General features: G+C 40.0%; 1 protein-coding gene across 2 annotated transcripts in view; it reads left to right on the forward strand.

Annotated features, from left to right (window-relative positions):
* The first annotated feature begins 6,798 nt into the window (after positions 1-6,798).
* FRMD6 (FERM domain containing 6) overlaps positions 6,799-24,657 on the forward strand; it is a 40,229-nt gene continuing 22,370 nt past the window's right edge. The window contains exons 1-5 of one of the 2 annotated variants that reach the window (XM_015570496.1): positions 6,799-7,046; positions 14,522-14,612; positions 17,827-17,930; positions 18,907-18,983; positions 21,945-22,131. In XM_015570496.1, coding sequence (XP_015425982.1) covers positions 6,948-7,046; positions 14,522-14,612; positions 17,827-17,930; positions 18,907-18,983; positions 21,945-22,131 — 558 coding nt within the window. In that variant the 5' untranslated portion in view covers positions 6,799-6,947. The remainder of the gene's footprint in view (positions 7,047-14,521; positions 14,613-17,826; positions 17,931-18,906; positions 18,984-21,944; positions 22,132-24,657) is intronic. The other variant, XM_015570497.1, reaches the window with a different exon arrangement.

Consider the following 24,657-nt stretch of genomic DNA (forward strand, 5'->3'; position numbering starts at 1 on the left):
CCTGTTACAGTAAGTCCCCGCTTAACGTCTTTAGTAGGTTCTTGGAATCTGCAACTTTACGCCAAACAATGTAGAAAGGAACTAATTTTAGCATTGGCTAATTGATATATATCAGAGTTAAATTCGACAACATATTTCTGGTCATAAAAATATCACTAAACTTTTAAAATACAGACCCCAAATACTTCTAATATTGCATCTGGCTCTAAGTTCTAGAGCTCCAGATGATATGTACAGTGTTCTTGCTGATTAATTGCAGATGTGCCTTCTCATGACCTGGCAACTCATGACTGTTACTTTCATGAGCCTTCCCTCAACAGCCTGATAGCTAGTACTTTATGACCATTCTCTCATGTAATCTTTCCAATAATCCTAGGAGGTCAGTAGTATAGATTTTATAGCTGAAGAATCAGGCTCAGAGATAAGGTTACTTGCCCAAGGTTATATAGCTAATATTGTAGAATCCAGGTTAAAACCCAGGTTTGACTGATTGGGGAAGTTAAGTCTGTCTTCTTAATTAATATTCTATTCATATTGTCTCTAAACACCTGACATCCAACCATAAGAGAGGTGATCTTAAGCTTTTGGCAGTCCCTTATTTATCTATATAAGGGAACTTATATAGATAAATAAGGTCGAGTGGTCGGCAAACTCATTAGTCAACAGAGCCAAATATCAACAGTACAACGATTGAAATTTCTTTTGAGAGCCAAATTTTTTAAACTTAAACTATATAGGTAGGTACATTGTTATTAACTTAATTAGGGTACTCCTAAGGCTTAGGAAGAGCCACACTCCAGGGGCCAAAGAGCCGCATTTGGCTCGTGAGCCGCAGTTTGCCGACCACGGTATTAGAGCAATGGTCGGAGGGTAGGATAAGACAGTAACAGAGTCTGATGTTCTTTCTAGAAGGTTTGGCTCTAGAGGTTGATAGATGCCAACTATTTTGTTTTTTGGATAAAACGGTAACTGCAAAACAGGCCATGAAGTAGAAAGGGTTTGATTTACTTTACTCTGAAGAGAAATAATTCTATGGTTCCAAAATAGCTCTAGTGAGCAAAAAATGACCCTTAACTTAAGGAAAAAAGAAATCCTCATAATACAGAGCATGCAGACAATTGAAAATCAAGTGTCAGTTGTTTCCAAGTTAATTTATGTATTTCCTGATGCTCGAATCAAAACATAGGGCTCTCTAGGACAAGTCCCTGGCAATAACGCATAGGTACTTGCGCGAGGAGTTTGGCAATGCGCTGCATTAAATTTTAAGTTTCAAGAAGGCTAACTTCAAAGCTTTTCTGAAGCCAGAGGCCATTAGACATTCAAGAGGTTGAAAAATTTGACTTCAAGGTTCAAGCCAGGTCTTGAGTTTGGAACTCAATCGCTAACCTGTAGTTAGGAAATTTGTGTTGATTAAGAGTTGTCCTGTTACAGTAAGTCCCCGCTTAACGTCTTTAGTAGGTTCTTGGAATCTGCAACTTTACGCCAAACAATGTAGAAAGGAACTAATTTTAGCATTGGCTAATTGATATATATCAGAGTTAAATTCGACAACATATTTCTGGTCATAAAAATATCACCAAACTTTTAAAATACAGACCCCAAATACTTCTAATATGAAACATGAAATAAATGTGAATTATACATACATATAAGAAAGGTTAATACAAACAAGTATGATCCTGCTTATTCCAGTTCAGGGTCATTGGTGGCTGGAGCCTCTCCCGACAGCTTAGGGCACAAGGTGGGCATCCACCCTGGACAGGAAGCCCTTCCATTAGAGGGCCACTCACCCCCACCCACACTCACTGAGACTGGGGCAATGTAGACAGGCCAGTTTACTTCATGTGCACGTCTTTGGGATGTGGGAGGACATGCGTATCCAGAGAAAACCTATGCAGGAAACCCTTGGGGAGAATGCAAACTCCACAGAGACTGTGGCCCCCACTGGGAATCAGTTTTTTTTTTCCTCAGCAATGTTGTAATGAAAGAGACATCGAATGAAACATTTGAGGACCTCCTTCCTTAAAAAACAGCTGGATGGTAGGAAGGAGCCCATAATGACTCTCTGTGGAAACCTGTATAGTAAGCATGTGAAAATCTAAGGCTAACACGGGCCAAATAAACGAGGTTTAAGTGTATGTGTGCCGCAAAAAAACAAAAGCTTCAATTTTCATAGAAACGTAGGTTTATTTCGATAGAAACATGCTGAATACAAAGGGCTGAAATAAATGAGTAATTGTTAACATAAAATAATAGGACAGTTTAATAAACGTTAATATTTTTTCTTGAACATTAGCGTAACGCAAATAAACCTATTTTTCTTCTTCAAGGGAAATATTTCCTGTTGCACACACCAAACAAGTCAGTCCAAGACTAATGATGTGGCAATCGGCTGCTAAAATATTCACTGCTAGTATTAGTGGAGAGAAATGGTGCATCTGTGCTTAAGGCACATAGGGAAATGAATGCAACACGATTATAATAATCAGACATTAGCGAACGTTGTAGTTCATTATTAATAAGTATGTGTAACAGGATATTGTAAAAATTAAGTTACAAAATTTTTATTAAAACGTTTCTTACATTCCGTTATATTGGCTGGGCTGCAAAAATATTCATTGTAGGTCACATGCGGCCCATGGGCTGAGAGTTTGACATGCTTGCTGTACAGTATCGGTTCTCACTATGGGTGATTTTGCACCTGGGAACATTTGGCAGTGTCTGGAGGTATTTTGGATTGCCTTATAATAATCTTCTTATCAAATTACCATCCTTTCAAGTTTTTTTAGGTTGACAATCTCCAAGTTGAGAATTCCCTTTGCCTCCATTCAAAGTGAGATTGTGTTATGTGGGTAGGAAATTTCCATTGACTTAATTTTTTTAAAATAAACTTTTTATTATAGACTACTTTTGCATACACAGGAGTTGCAAAGATAGTACTGGGAGTTCCTATATACCCCACATGTACCCTCTCTCATGGCTATGATACATTTGTCACAACTAATGAACCAATCTTGCTATATTATAGGGGGGGAGGAGGGAGGGGAGCAAAAATAGTTTTACAGTTGTTCGTGTGGAAAATAATACAATAATTAATAAATAATACAAGAATAAACACTGCTTCGTGTACTCACAACTGTAAACCTACTTTTGCTCTACCCTGTAGGATGAACTGAAGTCCATACTTTTATTCCAAGGTGACCTGAAATTAAAGGTAATTTCCAAAAAATGGAAGTCACTATTGAATGTCCATACTGTGTAATGGCTTCCTGATTCTTAAAAGAAATGAAGTAACTTTGTAACCAATGGTGCTTCTCAGGAAATAAGGACTTTATAATAATATGACTTTAAAATCCAAGTGTGGGAATCTTATAGCTTAACATTTGTAAGTTGGGTATTAATAAAGAAGGCAAGGTAGAGTTTCATCACTAGTAAAGCTGTTTGTCGTTGCCTGGGAAATGATATTATGACATGGTTTATTCTTTGTAGATAATGTACCCTAAGAACATTGGACAGAAAAAAGGCTGCCCTGGAATAGGAAATATGCCCCCCACCCCACCCCCAGGAATGAGATGAAATTTAGGACACAGAATAAGTGGCCAGTGGATAAAAGGCTTATTTCTACAATTCAGATTGGTATCGATTTATTCTAATTCTTTTTCCCAGGACTGTCCAATTTAAGATTAAATTTTATACCGGAGCATATTAGAGATCTGGTAATTTTGTTATTTCAGTTGAACTTTTTAATCAGCTTTAATGCTGTTCTGGGTAAAGTAAAAACTTAATCCTATCTCTCTTTTAGGGCTTTTTTAGTTTGCCATCCTCAAAGCTTTCTAGAAAAAGCAGCAATGAAACATTACTGCTTCTTAAATACTCTGCTTTTGTTAGATTTTCTTCAGTAAACCTCTTTTAGTTTGTTTGTGGGGGTTTTTTTTACTGTATTATTTGAACGAAGAAATAAATAAAAATTGTACTCAATGAAATTTTATAATTAACAAACCTTTGGAAACATTCTAAACCTCAGAATATATTTTTTTCCCCTACGTTTTTCTTTTCATTCTAGAAAGTAGGTCAGGAGAAATACCGCCAGTTAATTGGTTTAATTAGAACTGGAAAATTATAGGAGGAACTCAATTTGAAGTGTAGATTTAAATAAGAAGAAATATACTGGGATTAATATCACTTAAGTGTTTGAATTTAAATAAGATGCATTTAAGCATAGCTTACAATTTCTTAAAAGATTTTAATGGCAGAGAGGATTGTAATGTATTAATACAGAGGGGGAAATTTGCCATGAAATGTAATACTTGACAAGGAAATCATTTTAGAATTGTGTTTCTTAAGCAGTATGCCTAAGAATTTTATTCTACAGGACCTTAATAGGTATGTAGTGGGTGGGGGAATATTCTCTGCCCAAGTAAGTTTGAGAAATATTAAGTTGAACGAATTTAAAAAGTTGCCTGCAGGACTTATCAGAGCTTTCAACTATTTCTGAATTTCTCTGAGAGAGTATATAGAGGTACCCTGCTTCGCCAATTTGCTTATTCCTAGATCACCGAGTAACATTTTTCAGGAAAATGTTCTGAGTATACATATACGTGTGACCTATTTTAGGAATTTATACTTCACATGTGTACTTCCTGATGTGTACTCTGGAGGCATTATATCCAACCCTGTGCTTCCTTCTGTTAACTGAAGTGTGATTTCCAAATGTGACTGTACATCAAAAATAGCTGGGGAGCTTTTTTAAAAGATTAAGGTTTCTGGGCCCTGACCCTGACCCTGACCCTGACCCTGACCCTGGAGATTCTGACTGAGTAGAAATGTCACTGTGCTCAGGATCTGTATTGATTACGAATGTCCAGGTGACCCCCTGCAGCCAGCACTGGTCCTACGATGGGTGCTTTGAGCTGCTGGATTAAAAGTGTGCAGGTTTTAAATCGGTGATTGGATTCGGGTGCAGTGAGTTTGTAGTCATAGAACACATGGGTCAGCCCTCCCTTCCTGGAGAGAACTGCAGCAGGGACCTCCAGTGACCCTGTCGGGTGATGCGCTGGCTACAACCTAATGGGAAACAAACGCTATTATCCTTTAGGAAAAGCAGAATATTGCTAAGGGAGCTTTTGGTCACCTAGTCCCAGGGAGGGAATACTATAAAAAAGATTGCCATTTGTGTTTACTTAGTTTGAGTAGCTCCCTTTTGGATAGTATATTATTTATACTTTAAATATCTTTTTAAATTAATTTTAGAGGGTGGGGGGAAGGAAAGAGATAGGAACATCGATTAGAGAGAAACATCTGTTGGCTGCCTCCTGTACGCCCCTACTGGGGATGGAGCCTGCAGCCTAGGCATGTGCCTTGACCGACCGGGAATTGAACCAGTGACCTCTTGGTTCATGAGTCAGTGCTCAACCACCGAGCCACCCTGGCTGGGCATTTATACTTTAAAAGGAAATACTATTTTATATTTATTCATGTGTCATCTAAGATTATATTCTCTCCCACCCTCCTGCTGTTTACAGATGGACATTTAACCTTAAGAAGCCAATTGACCAAGATTCTGTCTCATTTATACTTTGATTTATGTGAGCACTGATAATAGCTTTTCTATTAAAGCTATATGGTTATAAGTCTCTGCCTGGTAAAACAGTTCTCTATTCCTAGAAATTCTCTTTTCCTTTCACAAATATAGGAACAATGTAAATATAACAGTATTAAAAAAGGAACAATATAAATATTGCTAATGGTTTGAGAGGCAACTAATCTTAACATATCTTCGTTGACTAGTGTTATATTAGCAATAAGTTGTGAAGTATTAGACACACTCCTTAAAAGTAGAAAATATCCACCACTGTTTTAAAATTATTCTGCAAGGCCTTGCCAATGCAATGAGACATGAAACAGAAATAAAAAGACAGTTATTGAAAATTGGAGAGAAAATTTTCATTACTTGGAAATAAAATCATATACATTGAAAATCTGAGAGAAGTTAAAAAAATAAAATTAATATGTTGAATAAACTGATTAGATGTCAGAGATATCCAAAATCCACATTTCTTTTCTATACAAACATACTAGCAGTTTGATATATACTGTCTTGTTTCTTTGTACTTTATTGGTTGGTGAAATAACAAATAGAAAAATTGTTTGCATTGTCAAATTAGAGAATTAGGAGAGGACAGTGCCATAAAAGGGGGAAACACGTTGCAAGGAGGGCACAGCAGCCGTGGTAAACGCCATAGAGACATCCGTTACACCTCCTCGGATACTGCTGATGGCCTGGAGGTCCCTGGCTTCTTCGTCCAGCCAGGCGGGTGACGTAGAGGAGGTGAAAGCCAGACCAAAGTGGTTGAAGAAGGAATGTCATGCCAGAGCCAAGACATTTATTTGAGTTTGTAATGGAAGAAAAGAGTTTGAGAATTTTGTTGTTGTTGTTGTTGCTATTTTGTTATTTTGCTTCTTTTGTTGTTGTTGTTAGCCTCCCCTATCCCCCAGTGTCTTATGTCCATTGGTTATGCTTATATGCTTCTTTTCGGCACCCTTTGTTATCTGTCCTGTGAGGCTGAAAACGCCTCAAAGGCAGCTCTGGGATGTGAGGGCTTTACGTTTAATTCCTGATTGGGAATGAAAGTTTGAAGGCAGTCGTTAGTGGGCGAGATGTAGAATGAATTTCAGGGAGTTCTCATTCTACGAGGCAGCCCTAGCTCTGAGACACGCTGGCCCTGTGCTGCTCATCTCCCTGTCTCTCCTCACCAGTCTCACTGCCTTGATTCACGCCTGATTTGGGCTTTTTTGTTTTATAGCTGTGAGACCTCCATCGTGGTGCATCATGGTGCTTCTACAGAGTGTGTGATGAGGAGCGGAGCTCGGCTGTGGCGTTCGCGGAATTCAGCGGCGTTGCCGGGGACTCGGAGCCCAGCGCTGACCGCTAGAGAGGCCCCCACACGATGAACAAACTGAACTTCCGTAACAACAGAGTCATGCAAGACCGCCGGAGTGTGTGCATTTTCCTCCCCAATGACAAGTCTCTGAACATCATCATCAATGTGAGTGGATCCCATCTTAGACATGTTTACATAATTCTCTTCCCACCCGTGACCACATTCACGTTCTGACTTGGTTAATTAAGGGGCGAAGTTATTACAGAATGAGATCATTAATCTGGCGGGTTGTGGTGCTAAAGTAGTCCACACAGGTATGAACTCTGAATTATGGCTGAAGTGCAGCTGACTTCCATAGCCTCTCACCTGGGGTGCAATTAGAGACTTTTGGCTACTATATTATAGAAAAGCAAACACTGCTAGTTTTAAACTTTCAATTGAAATGTAATTTTTATTTATAGATATAATATGAATTTGCTTTTTAAATACTTTTGAGTTGTACCTACACACATGAAATAGTAATAAATTGCTAGCTTTTTAATGTATTTTGATCATTGTTTTAATAGTAGCCTAAGTCTAGCCAATTTCCTGAATAGGTTGGGCTTATGAACATTGAACTGTTGCTTGTGCTTCATGAGTCAAAGTTAATTCTCTTTAGTTCACCTGGACAGTAAGGAATATGACATTATTTTTTTTTAATTGAGCTATAATTTACATGTAACAAAGTATAGGAATCTTAAGCGTGCAGCTCGGTGAATTTTTACAAGTGTATACATCCTTGTAACCATTATCCAACTTGAGATATAGTCCATTGCCAGCACCCCAGAAAGACCTTTTGTGACTCTTCCTAGTCAATAATCTCCACCCAAAGGGTAACAGCCGTTCCCACCTCTATCGCCATACAGTAATCTTGCTCGTTTCGGAACTCCACGCCACTGACATTATGCGATATGTTCTCTTTTCTGTTTGGCTTCCTTCACTCAATATTTGTCCTGTGAAATTCATCTATTTTATTGCATGTAACAGTAATTCTTTCTTTTTCATCGTTGTATAATATTCTGTTGTGTGAATATGCCAATATCTTTAACTATTGTTGATGGGTATTGGGTTATTTTAAATTTTGGACTATTATGAATAAAAATGTTATGAACATTTTATGTGTATGCATATATGCATACATTTCTGGGCTTATACCCAAGAGTGGAATCGTGGATCCCAAGGTATACATACGTTTAGCTTTGGTAGAGACTGCCAAACAGTTTTATGGTAATCAATAGCCTGTCTAGCATTTTTTAGTTCCTCTCCTTATTATCAGTTTTCATTGATTGTATTCTGATGGAATTAAGGGGGAAAATTGCCTTAGTGCTTGCCTTGAATTAGTTTGTTTTGTTTTGTTTTGCTATATCCTACTATATTTTAACCCAATTACTGTATAAAAGAATATTTCTAAATGTTATACTGAACATATATGGCATTTAAATAGCCTTATTAAGCAGTTTAGATGGGGAAAGTTTCTTGCTTATTAACTATTTTGGTTTTATCCTATCACTACAGTTTCTTGATTTACTAATGCAGCCTTGTTTTTGCTTGTAGCGGTTGTCTGAAAATCAAACCTGCCTATTGAGTTAACTTTATCATCTGTTGGGCAGAATTTCTATTGATGAGGTACTCAGGGTACCTGCGCTGTTTTCGATGTGTGAAATGACAGACAATTATGTTTGCAGCATTTGGTTTTTAAAAACTAATAAAAATTGGCAACATATCTCTATTTCACTGTGGACACTGGCAAAACATATTAAAATGTAATTTATTTATATATGTGAGTATGCTATTTCAGTTCTTTTACACAATTATATAAAAATGTGCCCACTAAATTTTAAAAATATGCATAATCATACAGCATAAGCACTTAAGATACTTCTCTCAATTCCATTTCTATCATTTTACCTGGTGGAATCTGTACACATGAGTTCATGTGTATTTATAGACACACATATAGGATATGGAGCAAAAGTTTACTGACCTCAGTTAAGTGGAAGGAAGATTAATCTGACTTCATAAGGAATACTAAAAGCTGACTATAATTTTCTAGGAAATTAATTTGTACTAAAATCTCAGGTGAGGAAGATAATTGTGAGAACAGATTGGAAGACAGTCTATCTGTTAATTGTTGTACATCAGTGGCTTTAAAATTTTAACATACCTCAGAATTATTTGGTGAGCTCCTTAAATATTCAGACCATTGTACTCCACTCCTTGGGAGATGCTGATGTAAGTCTAGGGTAAGACTCGGGAATCTGCATTTAACAAGGTCCCCTAAACTGGTGCTATAGATATTTTAAAGGCAAGCCAGACAGTTAAAGGCCTTCATACCCTAATATCATCAAAGATCTTACTACTGGCACCATTGATCTTAACATAGTGTCAAATTGTGTTTTTGACATTGTGTGAATAGCCTCGTCCTGAGAATACATAGTAAAGGCAGAGTAAATGCAAGTTGTTAGTAATATAATTATCATCACTGTTGAGAAATGTAAGATTATTCATATTTTGTCTCTACATTTTACTAGTTTTGTAACCTTTGGACAAGTTTCTTAAGCTCATTCACCTTCCTCACTTGCAAAAGCAACTTGCTCAGTACTCAGCACATAGTAGGCATTTGATTTATATTCACTCCCTTTCTGCCTTCCCTTTATGAAGAATAATTGAGGGGCAGTATGGTAGTGAAAAGTACTGAACTTTGTGAATGTACTGAACACACACTGACCTGAATTCAAATCCCATGTGTGGAAAGTTTATTAAACCACCTCCCTCAGCTTCAACATCTTCACCTATTATAAAATGGGAAGAGTTACCAGTGGTACCGAGTGATTGTGAGAATTAAGGGTTAACACATAGCATAATTTCTCATACATAGATGATAGCTGGTATGATTACTTTCAGTTCTTACTCAGAGATTAATTTTGCATTTCTTTAATTCCCTTCTTTTGCAAAATTAGTGTAATAGTTCCTACACGATCGTCAGGACTGTGCGCCATATATTGTCATAACTGAGGAGGGTTTGAGTGACAGGGACCTAGGTAAAAATCCATCGTCCCCGACTTGCTCTGTACCTTGGGCAAGTTCATTTTTTTGTTTCAGTTTCCTCATCTTTAAGGAGATAATCTTACTCTCCTCACAGGGACATTGCAAGGATTTAAAGATAGAACCTGCATAAAGCACAGTGCCCGGCACTCTGAGCTGTTTGCCCATTTCAGTTGGGGCGCCTTGTTAATGAGACTCACAGGGAGAGTCTGAACTCTCCTAGGCCTGTTCTTCTTCCAGGGTGTGTAGATCCCTTTGCCACGTCCAGATTCCTCTCTATCGAGCTGTTGGACCCAAGGAGGGATGGCCTGGAGGGATGGCTAAGGAGTGTGGGAACTCCTCACTGCCAGCAACCCGCATTCAGAGTTGCCAGAAAATAGCAGTTGATGTTTGTGAGTTGTGGTATCACAAATTAACTGTAGCAGAATCTATTTCATTAATGGTCTAATTTTTCATCATTTATAAATAGTGTTTTAAGCAAAGACAGTTTTCTCCCTGACAAGCATAGTTGATAGAATGTTATCTTCTGCAGGTGGATAAGTTTAGTGTCTTGATCATTCCGAATTCTCCACGAGTTGAACTGATAGGGGCTGTTTTAAATGATTTTAATCAGCAGATGAATATTAAATGTGGAAACTTGGAAAATTTGGGAAATAAAATCATGCCGAATGTAAGGGCCACAAAATTTTTGAGTGATATAAACTGTGACCAAGAGCTTGTACCTCTTCACTAAGACCAGAGTGAAGAGCTTTTTTGGTTTATTTTCTGGAACATATTTTAAACATTTCTGCTCAAAACAAACCATTGACATTTAGGATCAAATACTGTTTTTATCAAAAATTTCCATGTAGAGTATATTTTTAGATAATGCCTTAATTCTTAAAACCTCATACTCTATAGCACTTTTTAAAGTTCCCATTGCTCCTGAAGGTTAAATAATGAACAATTTCGCAACAGCTATCGTGTTGCTGTAGAGGACTAAGCCCAAGCTTGTTCTCAGGGCAGGTGAGACTTCGGAGCACAGCGTTGCTAATTGCAGTTTTTAAACAAGAACACTGTGCTTTATCAATATGCTCCCAAGTCCTTGATTTTAACATGCAGAACAAGAGTAATAATAATTATATGGGAAGTATGGAGGAAATGTATGGAGCATTATTTGAACAGCAGTTACACAATACAACCTAGGTTATGTTTATGGACAGTTTGTGGTTTAAGAATTTTTCTGTGAACTTTTCAGCACATTTTATCCTAAAAGCTCTGTGTATGACATTTTTAGCCACAGTCAAAACTAAGAATTAAAGGTGCCCTAGGCTGTATTGCATTCTAAGTCTCAAGTCTGTAGTATATAGTTCAGTTTTATGTAACATCTGATACTTTTCCCTCTACCAGTCTGCTTATTGAAGCATATTTGTAAAGTGGAATTTTGGTGCTATAGAACCCAAGATCCAAAGTCCTTTTAATGAATGAAGAGGATGATGGTTTCCCAGTGGTACATGTGTTCTCCCAGTGGTGTTGGCGGGTTTGCATTCGCACATTTTCCCATTTACTACATGGTCTGTCTGCTCGGTGGTCAGAGAGGAGTCTGGAGTCGTGGGACAGATCAAAAGGAGCGCACAGGGAAATCAGACTCCTGGCTTTCATTCATCAAATATTACGGAGAGCCTACTGTATGCCCCGAGTATAAATAGGACACCTTTCCATCCCCCTGAATTTGTCTCTGGCCTTAACATAAAGACCTTTTGCGCTTTCCAGCGGATAAGGTGCTGTAGATGAGTTGCTGGCTAGTAATGGATGTGGAAAAGAGTAGCAAGCTTATTTTTCTCACTCCATCTGTCATTTTCACTATTCGGAACTGTTTGCCTGTCAGTTTTCAAGGAATTTCAGCATCTTTTTATTCTCCGAATCTGAGTTACATATTAAGGTAATGATAAAAAGTTGTTAATTCAGAATGAACTAACTTAGAATTTATAGTAATTAAAACTATAATTGTCATGTTATCATTGAAGACAGAATTTGCAAGTTATAGTACAAACAAGAAGTGAAATGCGACCCATAATAGATAGAGCTGAAATGATAAACTGTCACGTTGCACATATTTTAATATATACGTACTAGAGGCCCAGTGCCTGAAAAGTCATGCACTGGACGGGGGGGGGGGTCCCTCAGCCTGGCCTGCCCCCTCTCACTGTCCAGGAGCCCAGAGGGGCGGGAGGCGACCCAGCGATCAGGGGAAGGCAACGTCCCATCACACCTCTGCTGCTGCCACTGCTGGCAGCACAAGCCTTGGCCGGCCCTGGTTACCTGAGCTTCGGGCAGCCCTGGGTGGCTGGGCAGCCGCCATCCAAGGCTTGCCTGTGCCTTGGGCTAGATCTGGGTGGCTGGGGGTGCTGAGGGGACTGGACGCTGCCATCTTGTGGCTGTGGACACCACCATCTTTGAGGACGTGGCAGTCAATTAGCATATTCCCTCAGTGGCTGTGGGCACTGCCATCTTTGCTATGGTGTGAGGGGCAGTTAGCATATTCCCTCTTTATTAGATAGAATAATCATATTACAGTACACAAATTAGCAAAGTTGTGAATTGCTGCCTTTGTCACTTGACCTTAAGCTTTCTGGATCTTATTTTTTTTATTTCTATAAAATGAAGCAGTTGACCAATAGGGTCTCTTAAAGTCAATTCCAACTCTAATGAACTTTTGTCATTCTGAATTCAACAAGGTATACTCAGCACAATTTCTGTCTCCCAAAACACTTCATTAAATATTTGAGAAGCCTTAAAACTATACCTTTTAAGGACTGTTTTATCATTCAACATGTGACTTTTCAGAATAATTTACTCCCAGGGTTTCAAATTAATGTGGTTTTATGATGTTTGTTTTATACTAGAATTCAGAAAGGGAACCTGGTTTAGGTACCTAAAAGTATAAGACAATAAAATGATTAATTAAGATAAATAAGAGCTAGGCATTCATGTATTGTACAATATATGAGTATTTTGCTTAGGTCGTCACGAGGAAAACTTTCCTTATACTTGCCAAATTTGATAATCTGAGTAAGCTGTTTTGGGTTCCTTCCGAAATATTTATCGCATACCATAATGAGTTTAGACTAAGGCCTTGCCCAAGTATCATAAGATTTATGAGTTTTCTACAGATTGCATTGGGACTTTATTACCATGTGTAAAAATCTGTATTTTGATCATTATTGAAACTCAGCCACAGATTAAAGTGGTTGATTTTGTATATATCTATGATAATAAAAGCATAATATGCTAATTAGGCTGGACGTCCTTCCGGTTGACCTTCTGGATGAAGCCTGGGCTGCAAGGGAAGCCTGGGTCCCAGGTGCCTGCCGGCAACCAGAGGGAAGCCCCAGGTCTCAGGTGCCAGAGGGAAGCTAGTGCCAGCAGCTGGGGGAAGGAAGGCCTACTCTTGCAGAATTTAGGTTTTCTCCAGGGTTCAGGCAGGGAGGCCTGTGTTTGCTGACCCTTTACTGAATATACATATACATACACATGCACATACACACATACATATACACACATGCATATACATAACACACACGTACATATACATCTACTCATATATATACATACATATATACATACACACATACATACAGACAGACAGTCCTCGGGCTACGTAGGACTCGACATATGTCGTTTTGTGGTTATGTCGCCATCTCCCATTTATTTATTTTAAAAAAAGTTCTGTCATTTCATCGTATGTACATATGTGCTGTATGTTTTTTATTATTTATTTACCACAAGTCAAGGTCAGGAATTGTTTCTTTTAAATTGTTTTTACTGTTTCACTTCATTACTGCTGTGTATGTGCTCCATGTGAGTGACGTAGGTGCTTATGTAGGTGGGTTCCGACTTACGGTGAAAATCGCATTATGTCACACCAAAGGAACGGATCTCCGACGTAACCTGAAAACCTACTGTATATATTTTTTTATTGATTTCAGAGAGGAAGGGAGCGGGAGAGAGAGATAGAAACATCAGTGATGAGAGGGAATCATTGATTAGTTGCCTCCTGCACACCCTCTAATGGGGATTGAGCCCGCAACCTGGGCATGTGCCCTTGACCAGAATCAAACCTGGGACCCTTCAGTCCACAGGCCAGTGCTCTATCCACTGAGCCAGACTGGATAGGGCAAAGTAGACACTTTCAATAAACCCAACAGTTGTTTTGCTATTGTCAGCTTATCCTTTCCAGGAATCTGTTTAGGACAGTAATAGCGAACCTATGACACGCGCGTCAGAGGTGACACGTGAACTCATTTTTTTGGTTGATTTTTCTTTGTTAAATGGCATTTAAATATAAAATAAATATCAAAAATATAAATCTTTGTTTTACTATGGTTGCAAATATCAAAAAATTTCTATATGTGACATGGCACCAGAGTTAAGTTAGGGTTTTTCAAAATACTGACACGCCAAGCTCAAAAGGTTCTCCATCACTGGTTTAGGATGCATTAAATTGCCCAGTTGTGGCTCACTATGTGGACTTGGTTGAATTATTATCTCAAGTTGTATTTTTTTCCCCCCTGTAGGTTAAAATTCTGTGTCACCAGTTGCTGGTCCAGGTGTGTGACCTACTCAGGCTAAAGGACTGTCACCTCTTTGGACTCAGTGTTATACAGAGTAAGTCTTATCCGCATCTCTGATGGATTCAGCCAACTATGCCAAAGGAAATGACATTTTATACCTGTTACTTAAGTTGGGGCATATATTATGAAATTGTGATTCCAAAAATACCTGTAAACTGATCATCATTTTTAGTCTAGTATTCATTTTTTAAACTGAAGTCTTGTGTATTTTTTACAAGATTTCAAATCTTAGATCATGTATTTATTGTAGTTTGAATTTAAAAGTTCTTTCTTCTGTAGGAGTCTGGATTTTATGTGTTTGCTCTTTTATGTTTTAATGAACCAAGCTTGACTTTCGTTTCCCTGCACAGAGGGAGCAGCTGGAGCTAATAGGAAATTAGCTTGGCTATTTTAGTAATTTAATTTGTTTTAGAATTTTTGGCATGAAAAGAAATGTAGACACAATGAAACTGACTTTCCTCTATTTAGGTTCACTTGCTATTGACTGTATAACAAAGTGCCCTGCTAATTTACTCTTATTTCCTGTTTGTTCCTCCTTACTCCTTCTCTTTTCTCCAGTCAGAATCTACAACTTTGGTATGTGGGATCAGTTTCCTCTGTATGTGAAGAAGATGGTCGAAGAAGGGGCTTCCCAACCCTACCATCTTAGCCATTAGAGTTAAGGTCCCAGGGTTTCCCTGTGGCCATTCCTTATAAGCTTTCTTCTTTCAAAGAGTAATTAAAATTTCTCTGGGCCCTGGCTGGTGTGGCTCAATTGGTTTGAGTTTCAGTCAGAACCGATCAATGTTTCTCTCTTACACTGAGGTCTTTCTCTCTCTTTCTCTAAAATAAAATTTTTTTTAAAAAAAAGTCCCTCTAATTTAATCTTCTAAATACCAAAAACCTTTCATATCTTTGTTCAGTTTTTCAAGGAGAATTTTTTGTGAAATGTTGTTATATTTACACTTGGATATGAATTGTTTTTTGCTACAGGGATTGGTTTAATGTAAAGGCTTATGATATCTTGAGAAAACGGTTAGTACCATAAAACACTTAGATCTGTCAGATTGGAAAGTGTGTCATGATCAACTGGTAAGCAAGGCTCTTCTCCCAAACGTGAGCTGTTGTCAGTGTTTTTAGGTGAGGCCAGAGCAGGGAACATGTCAGGAACCCATGAATCAACCGTTTGCTCTTCACTTTCTTCCCATGGTAGTTAAAGCAATAAAAACACAAACGCTTGGCTCCATCCCAGCGTTAGTACGTACCTCAGTCATTCTTTCAAGACAGGGTCTGGGAGGAAATAAGGCGCCCTGTGGGTCCTAAATAACTTCATGTTTCCTCTGGACTGCGGTTCGTTCTTCTTACTACATAAGCAGACCGTTGATCTTTATTGTTGAACAAGTCAGTCTAATAAAACCAGTTTACACCTACCTTCCTTCGGATTCAGAAGAAGGGACTTTAAGGTGTTCTTTTTAAAAGAGAGATTGTAACATGGCGAAAGAACGCTGGAACAGGAATCTGATGACCTGGTTCTAATTCTGGTTCTGCAACTTGCTAACTATGTGGCTTTAAACTTGTCGCTTGACTTCCCCAGTTTCAGTTTTCTCACATGTCGAATGGAAACTACTGTGCCACCTGCTTTGCAGGACTGGTGTGTGCTTGAGAATTCTTAAAGAATGAAGCTCTGGTCAGACTGTCAGATGGCAGGGGCAGCGGCATTTGAAAACTGTGCATGTGCTGTATGGGTGAGCAGTCTCGGTTCTACTCATTGGGCTGCTTCTTCAGACGGGAACTCAAGCCAAACAAATCAGGTTCAACGGGAAGGCTGTCTGATCTTGTCCATTTCGTGTTTAATCGGTAACACGGGCGAGATGAGTGATGGTGTTAATCAGTCTGATAAGTTAAGAAACATCTTTCTTTCCCTGGGACCTTTTCCTCTCCCTGTCATTCACATTGGTTGGTTTAATATTGCCAGTTACAGACAAAGAGTGGCCTCCCCCTTCCTGTTCTCTTCTGGCACTTTCCCAGTCGAACCCCAGCATTCAGCCAGGAGTGACAGTGTGGTCACTTATGCCATCCAAGGAGTGGGCCAAGAAATACACTTCCCTTTCAGAAGGAGGACATTTTTAAGTGGAGCTTCCCACGAGCCCGCCCCCTTGGTGAGGATTAGAGAGAAAGAAATACGCTTTTAAGGAAAAAAAAAAAAGAAAGAAAAAAAGATTAAAAACTTTTGTACAAGATAGGAATGCTGAAGGCTTTTCTTGTGAAATAAATCTCTCTTAAAAGAGTCTCTTTGAGAAGTCTGAAAAACTTCTATATTTTTGATTAGCTTGTTTTCACATGTTTAGATCGCTTTGACATGGGTTTTTAGCTGTCTCATTTTCTGTTCATCTTGAAGAAATCTTTTGGCATTCACTCTTGTTTTGCATAAGATTCTCCTCTTCCCACAAGACCAGTCCCAAAGGCAGTGTGAGTAATGGTTCATCGTTTTGTCACGCTGTGTGGAACGGGGAGAATACTCAAGGATTGCTCTTCATGAAGCCCGGGTCAGGCCCCCCACTTGAAAATGTGTGATTATTATCAGCATTACCTGATTTCTTACACAGCAGTGAGGATGGTGTTTCTGCACTGTTTCATTACCGTGCCCGTGCGGGAAGAGTCTTCTGAGAGCTAAACAAAAGCATGTTTTGGTAAAACCAAGTAACGTCCAGTGTTGGAAGTTAGACTGTAAGCCGTATGGACCCTCGCAACTAAGTACAAGTAGGAAACTATATTAATAGTATGTGTGCGGTATTACAAAAAGCAAAATAATTCATAAAGGCCCTCATTATTGGCTAGCCCACAGGACTTACGTCTTAGTATCTTGTTGCATTTGCTTGGTAGTATGTGAATTCAGAGTACATTCATAAATCTTGAGGCTTTCTTTGAAAAACCTGTTTCTTCATGTATTCTTTTCTTTTTTAAAAAAATTAAACATTTTTATCACCTTGTCTCCCCTTTTTAAGCTACAAATGGAACTCCCATTTGACCCTGTGATCCCACTTCTCGGAATATATCCCAAGAAACCAGAAACACCAATCAGAAAGGATATATGCACCCCTATGTTCATAGCAGCACAATTCACCATAGCTAAGATCTGGAAACAGCCTAAATGCCCATCAGTAGATGAATGGATTAGAAAAATGTGGTACATCTACACGATGGAATACTATGCTGCTCTAAAAAAATTAAACATTTTTATCACCTTGTCTCCCCTTTTTAATGTGCAGATAATGAGCATGTGTATATGGAGCTGTCACAGAAGCTTTATAAGTATTGTCCAAAAGAATGGAAGAAAGAGGCGAGCAAGGTACGACAATACGCATTCTCTTGGGTGAGATTACATTTATGAGCAAAATTATTTTGATTTTTTAAAAGGTTTATTTTAGCCATTCTACATTAAAAATATTGTCAACAACATTTTATACAGTCGAGAATGGGAAAGGGAAAGGCATTTTCAAAGTTCTAAAATGTCACCTTAATGAAGCATGAATAGCTTATAGCATACAACTAGATTTGGAATATCTGTTTAAGTAATCCCGGATAATACCTTTTCAATAATCATGGGATAAGGCGTTGAAACGAAAAGCATGGAAAAGTACATGTTCTCTCTTGTGGCTGTGTGAGTGGTCCAAACTGTTGTTCTAAATAGTATTAGCAACTTCTGAATCTACTTTTACTATCCTTACATTTGATACTTTGTTACTTTATTGTGCTGGTGCCTTTATTTACACGGGGGAGCACTCACGGGGATTTACCCCGTGTTTTCAGGATCACCCTCCTAAGTCAGGAGTAAATCCTCAGTGTCTGATCCTAGAGCCTCCAATTTGTATTTAAGAATTCTTGGAATAAACTGGAAGGCCACTTCAAAGCTAACTACAAAGTAAGGAGCACGAATGTCTAAATAAACAAACAGCATATTAGAATTTGGTATGTGGAATGTCAGAGGAACAAGGGAACATTTGTAATGAGGAGCAAATGGTCACCACAGGGGACAGAGCTGAGAAAGAAGCTGGATCTCAGCTAGAAATTTCCACTGGCATTTATTTTTATCTCCCCTTCTGTTGTCATTGGCATTACAGTGAATGAGTATCAGATACAGTAATGATGCTTTATGACTTCCCGGTTGTGCATGAATCTGGTATCCATATGGGACAACTGTCTGCCCGCCGCAAGGCCACACTCACCAGGAGTAGATAAAACCTTTCTCTGTTTCAAAAGTAGCTTGTAAATAGTGGTAAGTGATTACTTTTGAAATCCACTGTTAAAGCAACTGAAAATAGCTTGTTTTTTATGTGACTCTGTTTTAGGGTATTGACCAGTTTGGACCTCCTATGATTATCCACTTCCGAGTACAGTACTATGTGGAAAACGGCAAACTGATCAGGTATGAGCACGGGGAGAGTCTGAACCTGTCTTTCCCATGGCACTCATCCTCCCACACAGACAAACCAGAGAAAGTACCTATGACCAAATCAAGTACTCGTGTTTGTCTGTCTCCACTGCTAGACTATAAATTCTGTAAGAGCAGGAATATATATATTTAATTGATTTCTGAGATGAAGGGAGAGGGAGAGAGAGACAGAAATACCAGTGATGAGAGAGAATCATTGATCAGCTGCTTCCTGCACACCCCCTACTGGGAATCGAGCCCGCAACCCGGGCATGCGCCCTGACCTGGAATTGAACCGTGACCGCCTGGTTCATATGTTGATCTCAATCACTGAGCCACACAAGCCAGGCTGTCTCCTAAGTTTTATTTTAATTTTTTTGTTGTTGTTAATCCTCACCTGAGGATATTTTTCCATTGATTTTTAGAGAGAATGGAAGGAAGGGGGAGAGACAGAACATTAATGTGAAAGAGACACATCAGTTGGTTGCCTCCCACATGCATCCCAATCGGGGCTGGGGATGGAGCCTGCAACTGAGGTACACGTCCTTGACCAGAATCGAACCTGCAACCCTTCAGTCCTCAGGCCTGCCCGACACTCTATCCATTGAGCCAAATTGGCTAGGGCAAGGCATTTTTTTTTTTTAATCTTTTTGCATGTGCATGTATCCTCAGGTCCTACAATAAAAGTACAGTATACACTCAATAAATACTTGTTAAGTAAGTGAATGACTATGTTAGGCTATTGATGAAAATGTTAGCAATACAGCTGACTCACATTCTCTGTACTCCACATTTTCTTTTCTTTTTTTAAAAAAAAAATAGTTTCATTTATTTCAGAGAGGAAGGGAGAAGAGAGAGATAGAAGCATCAATGATAAGAGGGAATCATTGATTGGCTGCCTCCTGCACATTGGACCAAGCCCACAACCCAAGCATGTGCCATTGACCGGAATCAAACCTGGGACCCATTGGTCTGCAGGCCGACGCTCTATCCACTGAGCCAAACCAGCTAGGGCTGCATTCCACATTTTCAATAACAAATAAGTCACCAAAAAGATACTTCATTCAAGAAGGAACTCGCACTTTTGTGAAGAGTAGAGAAATTGATGAAAGGATTATATTCCTTTTTGTTGAGGGGGGTGGGGAATGGGGCAGCAGCAAGAACTCTCTCCTATAAAAACGCATGGGTGTTTACAGCCTGCTTTTTTTTTTCACGGTGGGGGTCTTGCTTCTGTTCTTGGCAGTACCTTTAAAGCTAAGATTATGCCCAGTGGAGTTATCCTGTGAGAATCTTAGATGCGGTTTGGCAAGGGCAGGTAACTGATTCTTTGTCTGGATGTAGCTGCATGAACAACACTATGCCCATGATACAAACTCAGAGTTCACTGTTTTAAAAGCAAGTTTACCCTTTGCTTAGGAGGAGTCAGTGCTGGAAACTTTCAGAGATGATCTTGTTGGCTGATAGAAAATACTAGAAATGGGAACGCTGAGTTTTACTTATTTCCTATTAAACTTTGAGAAACACCATGTAACAGACAACAGAAACATTTGGCTAGTGATTTACATGTGCAATTCGCTCTTAATATTTATATCATTGCCACAGGCACATTACACAGTAAAATATATTAGTCCATAAAGAATTTTTTTTAAGACTGAAAAAGTTTTTAGTTATTCTCGATTTATATAAAGTTTTTACTCAATTTATCAACTAAGTATGGAATGCACTTTACCGACTAAGTATGGCATTAACCGCCTGGGGCTAGTGAATGTTTAATTTATCCCAATACTTCTGCCCTTTCCCCCTGGGATGAACTAGCCCAAACACTGCGTGATCAGCATTATAAAAAGAAGTGCTCTGAAAAGTACTCTGTGCCAAGGGAGAAAAAAAATTACATAAACGCTTTATTTTTATTCTCTTTTGTTTGTTTCTGTCAGATGCTTTATTTTTAAACTCTTGATACTTAAACATGATCTTGGTAAAAATAAGCCCATATGTTTTCATTATCATCAGCTAATGAACTATGAATCTCAGCTAAAAACATTCAACCTACAATAATAAAGAGGCAAATAAGCACATTAACTATACACCTACGTGTCCTCTTGCATTTCTACTTTGATCACAGAGGCGTCCTATGTGCCTATGACATCTTCTGGAGCTAGACCATGTTTTTCCCAGTCAGCACTTCTTGCTCAACATATTTAACGGGGACTATATTTATTTCTGACCTCAGTGGATTGCAATGAGTGCACTGCTAGTATTTCCATTTTTGAGGAGTATCATGGTTGTCATAACATGTGCCTATTAAAACACACCCATAAAGTAACACCCACTTAATAATCATTTTTTTAAAAAAAAGATTTAAGGGAAGCATTTTTCAGTTCATTCATTCTGAAAGAGGAGAAAGAAATCATACCTTTTGTAGTGAAATTTTTTTTCTAGACAGTCTCATAAACAAACATCTTTCAAAGGGCCTTACAGTATTTGTAATGTGCTCAAGCTGGAAAACAAAAAAAGAATAGCAAAACATTAAAGCCAGGGTTGGGTTGTCCCCTCGGATTTGTCCTTATTTATATGACGTGCACAGCATTATCGTAACAAAATTATTTTATTACAACCAATACCTAGGCTTCTATTGTCATACTTGTTTAATGAAATACTCACCGTATTAGAGTGGAAGGATTCCGACCGTTTTTCCAGTCTCTGAATGAATCGAATGTTACAGGTCTTAGGGAATGTGATTTTTGCAGCCAGGGTAGCCTGACTTCGAATTCAGTGAGGCAGCGAGCGATCAGGTGTTCCTACAACCTCCCCTTTTTCAGTGAGTGGGGAAGAAGAGGGGGAGAGCAGGGAGCCGGAACAGAAGAGCCCTTGTCAGTAGATGGATAGCAGGATTTGGGTTCTGTTTACATGCCATTGGATTGTACCATCAAAACGTGTTTTCTTGTATTTTCCTAGTGACAGAGCAGCAAGATTCTATTATTACTGGCACCTGAAAAAACAAGTGCTTCATTCTCAGTGTGTGCTCCGCGAGGAGGCCTACTTCCTGCTGGCAGCCTTTGCCCTGCAGGCTGACCTTGGGAACTTCAAAAGGGATAAGCACCAAGGAAAATACTTCGACCCGGAGGCTTACTTCCCATCTTGGGTAAGCACTGTCTTCAAATTCTAAAGTGTTTTCTCTATCATTGTGCGGCTATGCGCACTGCTTCAGGCAACGGGAACCCAGGTGTTTTGTGGCCGGTGAAACCCTTCATGATGCGCGAAATATAAGTCTAACGCTTAAGAGTGTGATACCCGTGCTGTCTTCATAGACGCGGCTGGCTTATAGTTAACGCGGAAGAAGACTGCTCTCCGTGCTAAACATGCTGGAACGTGGAGATTGCCAGCCTGCTTCTGGTGTTTCCATGGCCTTGATCTTATTTACTCTTAATTTGAGAAAGCTTTTCTCCTTCCCAGTCAACCCCATTGTAAGGTGAAAATATTGTTAAGTCAAGATGCATTCAATACACCTAACTTACCGAATATCATAGCATTGCCTGGCCCACCTTAAAATGTGCCCAGAACACTTACACTGGCCTTCAGTGAGGCAGAATCATCCAACACAAAGCCTGTTTTTTGATGAAGTGTCGAATATCTCATGATTTTTTGACTACTATACTGAAAGTGGGAAACAGAATGGTTGCTTGGGTCCCCAGCCTTAGTGAGCACAGCTAGAAGCCTGAACACAGCCTGGAGCGTGCTTGAAGCCTTGAACTAAAGCAAAAAAAAGGAAAAATGCAGAGTGTCCATTGTTTGCCCCTGTGACCCTGTGGCTCACCACCACTGTCCAGCATCACGAGAAGACTGAACTGCAGATCGCTAGCTGGGGGGCGGGGAGGGGAAGGGGGAATCATTCAAAATTCGAAGTTCAGTCTCTGCTGAAAGCATATTGCTTTCACACCATAGTCAAGAGATCGTAAGTCGAGCCATCATGTAAGTCGGAGGCCCCTTGTCCCTGTGTGTAAGTAAACTCCTTGCTCTGACCACCATCTCCTTACTTTAGCGAGGAAATTTAGGTTATTCCAGCATGAACTATTCAACTGTACTTTCTCTACCCCAGCCCATCTGTTCTGTCCCTGCCCTTCCTCCAGGTCTCTGCTGTAACTTCTTTCTCTTACCTTAACCCTCTGCTCTTCAATCAACATACAGGACAGGCTTGGTTTGCACCCCCATCCTCGGAAGGAAGGAAGGGAGGGACGGAGGGAGGGAAATGCTCCTCTCCTGCCTTCCCTTCTCAGTAATGCTTCTTGAAAAAGCGATGTCTATTTGATTTTCTTGCTTCTTTGCTTTCCACGTGTACTCCTCCACCCACCTCCATCTGCCTGCTCTCCCCACCGCCCCACTCATGGGCTGTTCCTCAGGTCACCAGTGACCTTTAAGTGGCCAAATCCAGTGAACACTTTCACTCCCTGAATTTCTCTGCTGCCCTTGACACGTCATCCCTCCCAATCACGGGAGATTTCATCCAACTGAATGCTTTTAACAACCACCTCTCCCCTGAGTCCGTGAGATAGCTGTTCACCCAGAGGCATCTCAAATTCAGAATGTGCTGAGTCAAACTCATCTTCTTCCCGCCACCTCAGTTGGGTTATTCCTGCCTCCGTGTTCCTAATCTCAGCTGGCGGCACTGCCGTCCACCCCGTCACCCAGAAACTTGGGAGTCATACAGCACTCCCTCCCTGACCACGCTTCCTTCTCCCCGTCCCACCCAGTCAACCAGAACGTCCTCTTCCCTAAACAGCTGATAACCCATCACCCAGCGTAAGAACTAAAATTCTCTTGTATTTTTGTTCACTTCCTACATGTCTGTCTATTGCGTCCCCTCCCCACCATTGTTCCCCTGCCTCCCAGCTTCCAGCTCTTGTGAGCACTCAACAGCCTGCTGTGGAGGCTTGCTTTGGCTTCGGAGGGAAGCCCCCGGGGCTCCCCTGTCACCTGCAGTGCAGCCCGCTCCCAAGCATGCCTGAGGAGCTTTGCAGGACGTGGCCCCTGCCCCCCCCCTTCCAGATTCCTTTCTGACTGTCCTCACCTTGAATTTTATGCGGTAGCATCGTCCAGTGATCCCTGTGTCTCCACACCTGTGGTGGCTCTCACTCTGGCCTTTCTCCCTCCAATTCTTTTAGCCTGTGCAGCCCCTCTCCCCGTTTCACTAACTCCTTCCAACACTCCACTTAGGGGTCGCTTCCTCCGGGCAGACGGACCAGGTGCCAGCGCCCCTCCTCTGTGCTCAGCGAGACCCTGGAGGGGTGTGTTTTACATCTTATTTTCAAATAACTGTTCATCTTTTAGGCCCAAGCCCAGTCACCTTAGTGTTTCTTGGTATGTCCTAAAGGACAGACTTAAATTTACCCTTTTCTGTTTCCTCGGCACTTCACATTAAGGTGCTCAATATAAGTTTCTGTTGACCGACTGACATTGATTGACAGTGCTTCAGTTGTTGGAAGAGAAAGCCACAAAAGGTGTCAAGCTTTTACATAGCAATGCCTGTTGGGCCAAAATCAGCCGGCTTTTACATTCCCTAGTTGTCATCAGGTGCTCACTGAGCCTTGGTCATTTACATCAGAGCTTCCCATCCACGTGCCGTGGCCTCCGGAGTGCCCGGGTACCAGTGTCCTCAACCCATGGGGTCACC

This window comes from Myotis davidii, unplaced genomic scaffold, assembly GCF_000327345.1.
Source record: "Myotis davidii unplaced genomic scaffold, ASM32734v1 scaffold847, whole genome shotgun sequence".
In the NCBI taxonomy this organism is placed as follows: domain Eukaryota; kingdom Metazoa; phylum Chordata; class Mammalia; order Chiroptera; family Vespertilionidae; genus Myotis; species Myotis davidii.